Source organism: Pempheris klunzingeri, chromosome 7 (assembly GCF_042242105.1).
Source record: "Pempheris klunzingeri isolate RE-2024b chromosome 7, fPemKlu1.hap1, whole genome shotgun sequence".
In the NCBI taxonomy this organism is placed as follows: domain Eukaryota; kingdom Metazoa; phylum Chordata; class Actinopteri; order Acropomatiformes; family Pempheridae; genus Pempheris; species Pempheris klunzingeri.
The window spans coordinates 11,936,579-11,949,205 of record NC_092018.1 but is presented as its reverse complement, the minus strand read 5'-3'; the positions used below and the strand labels follow the sequence as shown (position 1 = coordinate 11,949,205).

Sequence of the window (12,627 nt, the reverse complement as noted above, 5' to 3'; positions counted from 1 at the left end):
GCCCACTGAGCTGGCAATGGTTCTACAATGCTCTGCTGTTTTTATCCCGCTAAAATGAAAATAAAGATGGGTGAAATGTCCTAACTCGGACGAAGGGACAAGGCTATTCTTAGACAGCTACCAGGACTGACTAAATTATCCACTGAGAGAATCACTGAGAGTTACACTGTTTATATCCGTGTTATTCTTTTCAAAAAAAAAACTCTGTGATAGCTGCACAGATGATCCAAGTACTGCTTTACAAACACACAGTCAATAACACAATGACAGCGCACAGGAGACACATGTGAGCTGTAAGTGCAACACTTTCGATTTCACATAAATTTCTATTCACGAATCTCCATTAAAAAAAACCCTCCTATTTCACCAGAACCGAGGCGTTATATCATCTATTATATTACATTCGTAACAGTAGTCAATTGTCTCCTATCTATAGGCGATGTGAAGCATTTTCAACCTACCGTTTCCTCTTCTGTGTGCAAACATGAAAAAAAAGAGTGAAACTGAAAGTGCAGCAAAGGAGGAGATGCATTCTGGGAAACCTCAGAGGAAAGGTGCAGTGTGTGAAATAATAGTCGAGGTGATTTGGTGTGTTATCAATCCTCGCAGCTGCGGTGACATGACTGGAAATTTGCGTCAAGATGCTTGTTTTGGTTTCAGGACGTCTTTTCGTGCAGACAGACCAGGAAGTGCGAGTTCTAAAAACATCCATGACGTTTTTCACGGCCATCAAATGTTGCACAGTAACACTGATGTGTCGCCCCGCGGTTATAAAAGAGTTGGCAAAGCGAGAGCAACATCGTATTAAAGAAGGAAATAAAATGAAACACTCACTGTGAACAGGAAGTTCCGTGTTGTTACTGCTGCAGTTCTATATTTCATCACTAAAGGGCGCCATTGCTTTGGTTAATGATTTGATTCTGATTTCTGTCCCATTTGGGTTCGTGTGATTTTCTGTTGCTTTCAGCTGTTTCTCAGATATATACATGTATATATATATATATGTATTTACATTTTACTGAACTAACTGATTTAAACTCTAAGCTGTCAATATGTGTTATTTTCATACCATTACCAGCATTTACTGCAAAATTAATAAAAAGGTCAACCGTCCCATTTTGACTCATCCTCAGTGAGCATCAGCATATCACATACACTGTCTATTCAAAATATATTTACTGACAGATAATCAGTTCTTAAATGTGTACAATCAAAATATTCCCCCAAAATTTAATTCAGTCCACAGTAAATGTACACACAAAGGAAAAAAAAGTCAATTCAAAGGTTCACAAAAATTTGAATGCATAACAACCTAACAAACAATTAAGATTGTCTTAAACTAACTATCTTAAACTAAAATCTACTAAAATGTTAGTTCTAATTGCTTTTTTCAGTACTGATTTTACACCGTGCTTTACATTTACGTTAATCATCATGACATAAATTGTCTTCCAATTAGACCATTTTGCTTAAAAAATCTGATTAAGAAATGAAACCTTTATTTAGCATCTTGTTCACAAAATAAAACAAAACATGTAAAATGTTCAGTTTTAACATTCCCAAGGGACATTTTTTTAAAAATCAGTCCAAAATATAAAGGATTCAGCCTACATCTGGAATTAGTCACATCTGTAATCTCTCCATTAATTTTGATTCTTGACTGTCCTCACACAGGTTGCATAATTGAACTAAAAAGTGGAAGTCAAACGCCACCCTAACAGTGACCGTGCACATGTGGCATTGGCACACATTATGTACTATTATGTCCTTAGACACAAAAGATTCATAAGAAATGTAACCACTTAACTCAAATGATCTTAGGTCAATATTTACATGGAAAGACAGGACAGTTTTAGTTATACTTGCATACCTGCCTGAAAACACTGAAACAAGTCCATGTTGTTAAGCATGTTTAGTTATGTGCTGACAGAATTGTATTGTATAAGGATTATTGCTTGAACAAAGTGTTTCTGTCTGATCATGTAGTTATTTTATCTTTTTACACGGTTATTTCAGAATTCACTTTCCACATCATTTTCTCACTTTAGAAGCAGATATCTCAAATCCAAATATTTGTAGCACACTCGCATAGTGCAAGTGTTAACATTAAGAATAAATGGTTTCCCCCCCACCCCACCACTCACATGCACATATATACACAAAGGGATAAAGTCCATCCCATCTACAAACATTAATGAGTAAACTTTACAATGAGCATGTCTCTTTCTTATGGGCAGTCACTTAAGCAGCTCCACGGGTGCTGCAGTCATCATTTGAGCATCATATGCAAGGATTTTTCTTTTACATCAGCCAGGTTTCACAAGTAACGCCAAAATATTCCTCAACATTGGGAAAAGTTTGCTGTCAGGTCCAAAGGGAAGGTGAATAATCTAACTCCAGGGAGGAGAATGATAAAGACGGTATTGATTGGGATTGTGTGTGGGGCTGCTGTGCTGACTGCAGGGATCCTAATTGGCCATTATGGTATCAACAAGAGCAGCAGCTTGGCACCGTCCTGGGTGAAGGATGTGACGAAGGATGTGGACGAGAGCCTCATTGAGAAGTTCTTGTCTGAGGTGGAGACCATCCAGATTCAGGAGAACCTCCGGTGAGTTGAATGGGAACACTTGAATTTGTTTATTCGTTAAAGTGATCGAAGCTTTGTTTTTTAGTTTTCACATTGTGAAAGTGAAATGTCTCAGCATAAGAAACTGAATCCTCATGCTCCAGATATTCTATCCAGATAAAATATTCATAGAGTTTAAAGATACAGGGCTATGGAAACTTCAACAGGTCTCATGACTCTTTGTGGTTTCCTCAAGGAACTGCTTTAAATTGCTCATAGCCCCTTTAGGTTTTATACGGTACAATATCCCAAACATTATTGAATCAAACTTTTCTTTATCCTCATCTTCCTCCACAGGGAGTTGACGAAAGTTCCCCACATGGCCACCACAGCAGGAGATGAACATACAGTGCAGTTCATGCTAAAGAGGTGGCAGGATACCGAAACTGGTCTGGACCAGGCCTGGAGAGAGGAGTACATGGTCTACTTGTCCTTCCCTGACCCTAAGAACCCCAACAAAGTCACTGTAGGTGAGTCAACAGGTAGTCGAATGTGTTGAAATAAAAAAGGGGACAGTCAAATCGTTTATCTCTATTCTGCACATTTATTTAGAAAAGCACTGGTCAAAATCAAATGATCCTACAAGTACAGTGTAAGAGGGTTGAGGGATGAAGGGAAATTAACAGGCGGTGGGTCTAAAACAATGCATTCATAGAGATTGTCCAAATGAAACATTGCATAGAGGGAACGAGTCAACAGGCTTCTCTTCATGTGTTATGGCGTATGATTAACTGCTGTGAAAGCTGCAGTGAAAACTGGATTAAATTAACAGTAACATCTGCAGGATTATGCGTAAATCCTTAAACCACTCATGAATTATTACATTTGGCTCATGTTTCCCATCATGACGCATCAAAACCAACTTTGGCTGGACGCAATATTTCTTGTTTTGAAATAACATTTACATTCCATTCTCAATCCAACTTCCAAAAGAAAAACTGGAAGTGATCGAGTTCACGGTCTGATGGATTTTGACTACATTTTTGTGGTTTCTAACATTCTGCCAGCTGAGTTTCACTGTACGTACAAGCAGACCAATCACCATCAGTTGTTAATTTCAGTGAGCCCGTCTGATACCGTGCTGCACACTGCCAGAGAGAAAGAAAAGAGTTATACCCCGGACCAAAATGATCCTGAGGTGGTTCAGCCATACGCAGCATACTCCCCCGCTGGGCATCCAAAGGTAAAAAGCTGCATCTCGACATGTCTGAAATTATGATTCGTTCTCACTCTGTGTGAGCTGGTGCTGCGTACATATATAAATATCATAAGACACTCGACGATTTACAGGATGTGTATGTGCGTATGTGTGTCTGTGTGTGTGTATACAATAACAAAATGAATGTATAGTAACCAAAATCAAATGTGGCTTTACATTCAAGGATATGAAGTAAATAATGAATCTCTTAAGAAGCTCACATCGTCGTTGTGAAATAAGTTCGCTTGTCTCTTGTGTTATAAGTTTTGTTTGCTTCATCGCACCACCAGAGCTGCCTTGTCTGTGAGCCAGCTGAGGTTCAGTTCATACGTGCTTAAAGTTCCCTGTCAAACCCTGCAGGGTTCCTCTTGGCTGAATGAACATCACACCAAATGATGATTTCTATTGCTTTACTTAGCCAAGCTCATGAGGACATAAAGTCTGTTCACCATAAAAAAAAAGACAAATAATACAATATGGACAGGCATATGAACGGACAGGCAAATGGACTAATAAAAAGATAAAGTCTGTGTTTATGGGGCTTGCTGTTTAAATGAGGCACATCCAATGAAAGTGACACTCATTGAAACTATAAAACTCACATGATTGTCACACCTCTGACTCATACAGCACAAGCTCACCTGTCATAACCTTTGAGGCCCCTTTCTTAACAGAAGACAGATAAGGTGACATTTGTTATTCATCATCACATCAATATTTTACTACTTTTACTGTCAGGGTCAAGCATGTGTTTGACACACAACCCCCCATTGGACTGTTTTCGTGATCATAGCTCATGATCATAGAATTTGAGATCCTCAAGAAAGAAAGGACACTCCTGCTTTAAACCATGGGGAAGTAGTGGCGCAACAAAAGTAGATCTGGGGTTGGGTTTAGCTTATATATGTCTATAAAATGTGAAAACCTTAAAAATTGAAAAGGCAAAAGAGAACAATCATCTGGAATGATTATTTGATTTTTTTAGATATGACTGGTAGATTACAGCTGCCGTAAAACTGTATCTCTCAATGGATATAGCATCCTCAAGGTTAAGACCATTCACATGTTTTATCAAGTACCAAGAACAATACAAGTTATGATGCAGTGTTATTAAACCAACAAAAGTCCATCTGTTAGGAGGAGGCAGTGATAAGGAATAGAATGAGCACGCACACTAACAGTGTTTTGTTAATCAGCATTGTATTTGAAATCAAAGAAAAGCACTAAAGTTTAGTGGGAGGATTCTCAAGCAGATCGGCTTTGTGATAAGATTTGAAAAATCCAAGTAAATGCATTGGATATATTGTGTAAATATGCTACTTTATGTAGAAAAACGTTGTCCTATCTTTGGTTTATCTTCTCTCTACCGAATCCAGATTCAGAGTTTAGGATCTTAACTTGTATAATAAAAAAATCACCTTATCCTGGCATTACTTCACCATCACTTGTATTTCTTCTACTTGCCAATAGTTGTTTTTTCAATGGTTTTAGGGGAAACTGGTTTACGCCAACCAGGGGAAACCAAGTGACTACCAGAGGCTGAACGAGACAGTGGACCTCAGAGGAACCATCGCAATCACCAGATACGGTGGTGCAGGACGAGCTGCTAAAGTGAGCGACTTATTACTGCTGTTTGTGTTTGGTTATGTTTGATAAAATAAGCAGAAAACAATTTGTCCAGGGGAGACAAAGGGTTGATGCCCAAAGTGGCAGTGGCACAGCTCTGAGTGCTTTGCCAAGTGTCATCAATAAGGTCAAAACCTATAATCTTCAAAGGACACCTTTCATTGAGGTAGTAAAGGCAGCGGAGAACATACATGTAACAATGTCACCAGTCTATAGCCATATTTTTCTCTCCAGCATCAGCTAAAGAAACAGGAAACAAGGATAAAACCTTTGCATAACCTCTGAATGTGTTTAAAGTCTGAAAAATATGCAGAATATCCAGAAAAAGGTGCTTATTAACTATTATCTGAAAATGGCTCTGTTGAAAGAGAGTTTTAAGTATGTTTATTTGCTTAAGTATAAATGAGACACTGACAAAGTGACTATTTTGTCTGTTTTCTGCAACAGTTTATTGAACAGATAAATGTATAAATGAATACAATTATTTTGAATTCTGTGTGTGTGTGTGTGTGTGTGTGTGTGTGTGTGTGTATCTCATCCAGGCCATCAATGCAGCACCGTATGGCGTCATTGGTGTGCTTGTCTACACAGACCCTCTGGACATCAATGATGGCCTCATGTCAGACATCAATGAGACGTATCCTTTCTCCTGGTACATGCCGCCCTCTGGTGTGGAGAGGGGTTCCTTTAACAGTCACTATGGAGACATGCTCACACCCTACCTGGCTGCCAAAGGTAACCGGTTCCCTGTGTTCCTAATGTATTTCTTTTTTACTGTGATAAACTTTAAATCATTTTATTTTGATATTTGATTTGTTTGAGTTATGTTGCAGAGGAAACCTACAGAATTCAAGCCGAGGACATTACAGGGATCCCTCCTATTCCAATACAACCAATTGGATTTGAGGATGCCTACACACTGATATGGTTGATGATCCAAATCTTCATCTTGAATTGGTACAACCCAAAATGGCAGGTTGTGAACTAATTCAACTTTTTTTTTTCCATCGGTCATTTCAGTGAATTAGGCGGAGAAGCAGCTCCAAATGATTGGCAGGGAGCCTTCAACTGTTCCTACAACTGTGGCGGTCCAGGGTTCAAACCTACGTCTGCATTCAACAACAGGTAACCAATAACACGACTAATTCAGGCATCAGCACTCAGGCATCAGTAATTATTAAGCATTGCACCTGTTTTTATCAAAATAACTCACGATTAAATGGGGTCACAATCTCTTCCAAATGGAATGAGTTTCAATTTATTTGCAAATGAAATGTCATCTTTCAGTGACATATCAGGCTTTTAACATCTTCGTGTGTAAGGAGTACCTACACCCAACACCCTGTTGGATATGAACCAGCAGTATTGCTTTATGAAGTTGAACCTCTGTTCCCAGTGATGTGAAACTGGACATCTTTAACTATGAGGAGGTGAAGAACTCCTCCAACGTCATGGGAGTTATCAGAGGGAGTGTCGAGCCAGGTGAGGCTGTCGAGCCAGACCAATTCTACCTTTCTTTATCATCTGTTTTCAGTCTGTAATTACTCTGTGGCTGCCCCTTGTTTGTGCCCGGTGTGTGTGTGTTTATGCCCACAGACAGGTATGTGATCTATGGGAACCACAGGGACAGTTGGGTTCATGGTGCCATCGACCCGAGCAGTGGGACGTCTGTCATGCTGGAACTGACCAGAGTGCTGGGCCGGATGGTGAAGCAGGGTGAGGAGAGTCATAGCTTAATGGATGATTGTTTTCCTTTATAGTGCTGGATTAAGAGTTGATCTCGGCTCCTCTCTGTGGCAGGCAAATGGAGGCCTCGCAGGTCCATTATCTTTGGAAGCTGGGGAGCCGAGGAGTTCGGTCTAATTGGGTCTGCAGAATACACAGAGGTGATTTGCAATTAATCCACAAGAGAAGATGAATTGAAATGAAAAGATTAATAAGTAATGCTCAATTCAGTATACTCAGGAGTTTAGCTGATACAAACTCTTTTGTCCTGATATATCTGTATTTATGGTGGCTAATGTTGGCTAATGTTAGCAAACTTCAGATGGCTCTTTCTACTTTGCTGAGGTGATAACTCTCTCAATGGGAGCTTACATAGTCTCACTTAAGTATTTCTTGCACACTTACTTACATTGACCTTAAATGTAATGTAATGTACCGTAAACTTGTCTTTTTCTCCAGCAATACTTCGCCAAGCTCAGCGAACGAACGGTTGCTTACATCAATGTAGATATAGCTGTTTTTGGTAAGAGGATCCACCTGCACTACCTATCAGAAGTAACTGAGAATATGTAATGTCTGTAATGCCTTGTAATAGTCTCCATGCTTAGGTTGGTTAGCAGATGCAGCTAATGTAGTTGGACAAATTATCAGAAACTTCCTAAACTTCATGGTTAAAAAGAAAATTTACATTTTTTTGCAGATTTTTCAGCCTTGAGATGTTTGTAGGAATGTTTTTGAAAGTATCTTGTCGAAACTTTTTTTTTGAGGTACACAATGTTAAATGGCTGAAGAAGAATTCACATGTCACTGTAGGTTGTGTTCACTGATTGCAAGTCTTGTGCTTTGGAAATGTACGAGATGATAGCGATGCTAATCAAAAACACTCATCTTGCACGTTCATCTTGCACTCCTCAGCCAACGCCACTCTCAGGGCTTCTGGGATGCCATCAGTACAGAACGTCATCTTCAAAGCTTCAAAGCAGGTGAGCTCCTGTGTCAGTTCAGGTGTTTTTTTCTCCAGCATGTTATTTCCAGCGTTTAACAAACCTATTGTCCACACACCACCAGGAACCTGTCCCATCAAAGTGTGTTTGTTCTCCAGGTCGATGCAGCCGGACTGGACTCCACGTCTGTGTACGACAACTGGATCCGATACTCCAACAGGACGAGCCCTGAATATGGAGTCATTCCGAGGTAATGAGCTACGGTGACACCTTCTTGCATTGCATCCTGGGAGAAGAGTTATTCATTTTTTTATTTCAAATAAAAAAGATATGAAGGTATTTTTCTCCATATTGATCCACAAATAAAAAGCTCAATCAGAGGTTACTTGGCTCCTGGCAGGCCAGAAAAGGAGCAGTATGACCATATGTATCTGAATGTGTGGATCTATACAGTGTGTAACTGTATTCTTTAACAGGATGGGATACCTGACAGGAGCAGGGAGCGATTACGCTGCCTTCGTCCATTACCTGGGAATCGCTTCCATGGACATTTCATATACATACGACAGGGTAGGAAAGAAGTTCTCACAAACTCACTTTCTGTTTAACCTGTTAAGAGACTTTTGCCACGTGAGTGCTGTGTGTAAGATGTAGGAACCTTGTGTGGCAACAATTCTAATTTCAGAAGTTCTTCACCTGTGATCTACTTTGATTTTTCCGCCTAAACATGCGGAACGTGGAAGACAGCAGGAGCAAGCACAACAAATCTGTTCAATCTGTGGTGCAATACTGTGGCCACAAGTGAAAGCCTTGTTTTTCTTTTTTTTTTTCTGCTGACATTTAATTTCTCTCACTTGAGTCCAAGACAACATTCCTCCTCTCTGCCAAATGGATCGTAAATGTGTTGTACTTTTTTCTGCTCTGTTTACTTTTAAGCTGTCCTGTTTTACCACTTGTTTAAAATAAGCTGTCAACCGAGAAAGGTTTTACATTTGGTGTGCACATGTGTGAGGGGAAACTGAATTGAATTGTTTAGTCAGTCATATCACTCCTATTATACTTGTGTTCTTCCTCATACAGAGTAAAACAAATGCTCGGATTTACCCTGCGTACCACACAGCATATGACACCTTCGACTACGCCTCAAAGTTCATTGATCCTGGTGAGCGGTCATGCCTCTCATGTTATTGCATATTGGATTTTCATGTACTGTACTTCTTGTACAGCCAGTCAGTGGTTTGAATCCCAGTTGTTGCATTTTCTGTTATTTGTCTGATCTTCAAATGTTCACAAAAATCCGTGTATTTCTACTCTCTCTTTTTCTCTATCTCATGTCGTCCATTTTGACAGACAGCAAAACACTTTCCCAACAACTCCTCTTGCATATCACACCTCACTCTACCACTTCTTCCCCGCAGGCTTCGTCAGTCACCAGGCCATTGCCAGGACAGCAGGAAATGTCCTGATCCGATTGGCTGACAGCCTGGTGTTGCCTTTAAACTGCAGTGACTATGCTGAGAGTCTGGAGAACTACCTCAACACAGCAGTGATATTATATCAGAATCAACTGCAAATTAAGGATATCTCCATGGGTAGGCACAGGACAGTTAGAGATGTTTCAGTGATGAAGAGTATATAGGACACATTAATAGAAACATTATTCAGGTAAATGTATTTTGTTTGGGCTTTATGTTTCAGTATGTCAAGACACAAATTTAGAGGGCAGTGACTTATGTTTTCATGGTTTTCACTTGTGTGCTTCCATCTTGGGCCAAGGCAACGGGATAATCCCTCGACTTTCTCCATCACCTCCTACTCTTTGACCTAAGATCGATAATGTCTCTGACTGGGAGCTGCATGAACAAAAATGTTCTTTGTAGCAGGAAAGACCTGAACACACAAGTGCTAAAAAAAACTGTCTTCAAGCTGCACTTAAGAACAAAATGAACAACAGAAGCGGCATCTGTTTCTATCTTCTAGCTGTCACAGAGGGTTAGAGAGGGTGAAATACTTGCTGAGAGGCAGCACAGCTGACTTTTGTCTTGTTTCAGGGCCACTAAAACGTGCAGTTGCCAGCTTTCGCAGTGCAGCTACTCATTTGGACAAAGTGATTCACAGCTCAGACCTGGCAAACGAAACGTAAGAGCGGCAATATTTTGTCATCTCCTTCGCATTCCATATAGGAGTTACAGCCCCTCACCCCTTCTCTCTCTCGTCCCCTTTTTCTCTTAGACCGCTGAAGGTCAGAAGGATCAACGACCAGCTCATGCTGCTGGACCGAGCTTTTTTGGACCCTCTGGCCTTCCCAGATAAATATGCATACAGGTAAGAAGATGATTTGCCAGTCTCTGTGCAAAATAACATTAAGCTGCCATGTGTGGTTTTCTGTGTGCACTGTACTTGCCAGACAAAAGGTAAATGCATGTAGAGAGTAGGAGGAAAGGGGGAGTTGTGCCACTGCTAATTTTCGGTCCAGTACTTTGGTCCAGACTGAAATATTTCAACAACTCTTGGATGGCTTGCCATGATATTTTGTACAGACATTAATGGTTCCCAGAAGACGTATCATGTTGACATTGGTGATGCTTTGACTTTTGCTCTATGAGATTCAATATGGTGTTTTGAATGAAATGTCTTGAAAATACTTGCATGGATTGGAATGAAATGATGATATAGACGTTCACGCCTTAACTTTTCATTAAGTGCTATTATCAGGCTGTCCATTACTTTGGTTTAAATATAAATACCTGCAAAGCTAATGACCTGCTGTCCAAAGCTTAGCCATGCTAGCATACTAAATTGAGGGGTGTGAACATGGTAAACATTATGCCTGTTAAAAATCTTCACGTTTGCATTGTAATTGTGAGCATGTCAGCATGCTGACAATAGTATTTAGCTCAAACCACCACACCAAAGAGCCTTTCTCATGGCCACAGACTCTTTGTCTTGTTATAAAGATTGCATTAGTCACAGTCTCTTGACATCTTTATTGTGCCTATCATTGTCATGTTACTCTTTATTTCCCTGTGTAATATACAGGCATGTTATCTGGGCTTCAAGCAGTGCCGGTAAGCCAACCTTCCCAGGCCTAGCTGATGCCTACGCCAAGGCTGAAACATCAGGACAATCCAGCGACTGGGACAAAGTGCACTACCACCTGTCAGTCCTGAGTCAGGCCATCGATGGCGCTGCCAACACACTCATGGATGTCATATAGACAAGGAGGAAAAGGGAGGGAAGAATAGCACTCGCTTAGGGAATCAGAAAGACTGGGACATGCAGCCAGCAAACACTGATACACATACACACACTCACAATGACTGTATATGATCAACTCAGCCATGATGAGACTATTTATGGATGATATTAAGTAAGGGAATAAAGGGATCAATGAACAAAGCTCATCATCAAATAACAGGATATATCTTCTTACAGTTGAATCTTTGTTTCACTTACATCTTGATGATGTCAAACTTAATGGAGTTTGTATCTCATTAGTAACTTTCTCATATGAAAACGGAAGCGATAAACACATGATAGCTGAATATCTGCTGTGAATATTGGCATTATATATAAATTTGTAATGTTTAAACCAGCTTCTCAGTATTGCTGATGCATGTAAGTAGTTTGCAATTAGTATAACAACTAATTCATGTTTATCTTATTGAATATGAATTTATATAGCGCTTCAAATAGCAGAATATTTCCAGACAGGTTTTCTGATCTCATTGCAAAGATCACATTTTTTTCATAATTAACATTGTAGTATCTTGCCAAAGACATGCAATGGTATTTTTTTTGAAAATGTCAACGATCAAACACAGCACATTTTGCCTTTAGCAAAAATGAATTACAATTAGTAAAAAAATGATCATTTGCTTATTTTAATGACATTAACATAATCACTGAGTGCCAGAACTGTTGGATCTGACAGGAGCAATGAGCACTTGCAACTCTCTATATAGAAGAATGGTGTAATATACAGTGCTCAACAAATTTATTAGACCAGCACCCAGTGTAAGGTGTTTGCCTCCCCTGCCCAAAATTAACAGTATTGCTGATTACCAAAATATTTTTTTAATTTCTGTAATGGTTAACCCACCAGTATGTGCAAGCTCTTTAATCAGAATGATGTATTTGAAATTATGTAAAAGGAATCTGGAGTAGTGGAACTGATGAACTGGCCAAGTCAAAGTCCAGACTTGAATCCTATCGGACAGATCTGGGATTTATTGAATTAAAAAATAAACAGCTAGGAACTATTTGGAACTCACTAACAAAAGAGACGGCCGAAAAGTACATGAAAACAATCAGGGCCAAAGGAGGTCAAACAAAATATTAAGATTTTTGGTTAAAATATGTGAATAAGGACTATTTAGTTGTTCCAGTTTGTTATTTGCCTAATAAATAATAATACAATGTTTAATTTGAAACAAGTTTTTGACAGATTTCTAAAATATTTGTGTTTTCTCGTTTTTATGACAGGTGGTCTGATAAATTTGTTAAGC

At 39.5% G+C, this 12,627-nt stretch overlaps 1 protein-coding gene across 1 annotated transcript; it reads left to right on the top strand.

Moving 5' to 3' along the window:
• Positions 1-2,335: 2,335 nt before the first annotated feature.
• On the top strand, positions 2,336-11,547 carry naaladl1 (N-acetylated alpha-linked acidic dipeptidase like 1). Its single transcript, XM_070834479.1, has 19 exons — positions 2,336-2,608; positions 2,924-3,096; positions 3,688-3,809; positions 5,316-5,435; positions 5,993-6,185; positions 6,284-6,377; positions 6,471-6,575; positions 6,847-6,932; positions 7,047-7,166; positions 7,251-7,336; positions 7,635-7,698; positions 8,091-8,158; positions 8,278-8,369; positions 8,596-8,689; positions 9,200-9,281; positions 9,538-9,711; positions 10,171-10,258; positions 10,352-10,444; positions 11,159-11,547. Exons 1-19 carry the CDS (start codon positions 2,409-2,411, stop codon positions 11,334-11,336), a joined length of 2,232 nt encoding a protein of 743 aa, XP_070690580.1. The 5' UTR covers positions 2,336-2,408; the 3' UTR covers positions 11,337-11,547.
• The last annotated feature ends 1,080 nt before the right edge of the window (positions 11,548-12,627 follow it).

Coding starts and splice junctions, on each gene's coding strand:
- naaladl1 (XM_070834479.1), top strand. CDS start 2,409: ATGATAAAGACGGTATTGATTGGGATTGTGTGTGGGGCTGCTGTGCTG. Junction 7,337..7,634: donor GGTCTGCAGAATACACAGAG/GTGATTTGCAAT, acceptor CTTTTTCTCCAG/CAATACTTCGCCAAGCTCAG. Junction 9,712..10,170: donor AATTAAGGATATCTCCATGG/GTAGGCACAGGA, acceptor GTCTTGTTTCAG/GGCCACTAAAACGTGCAGTT.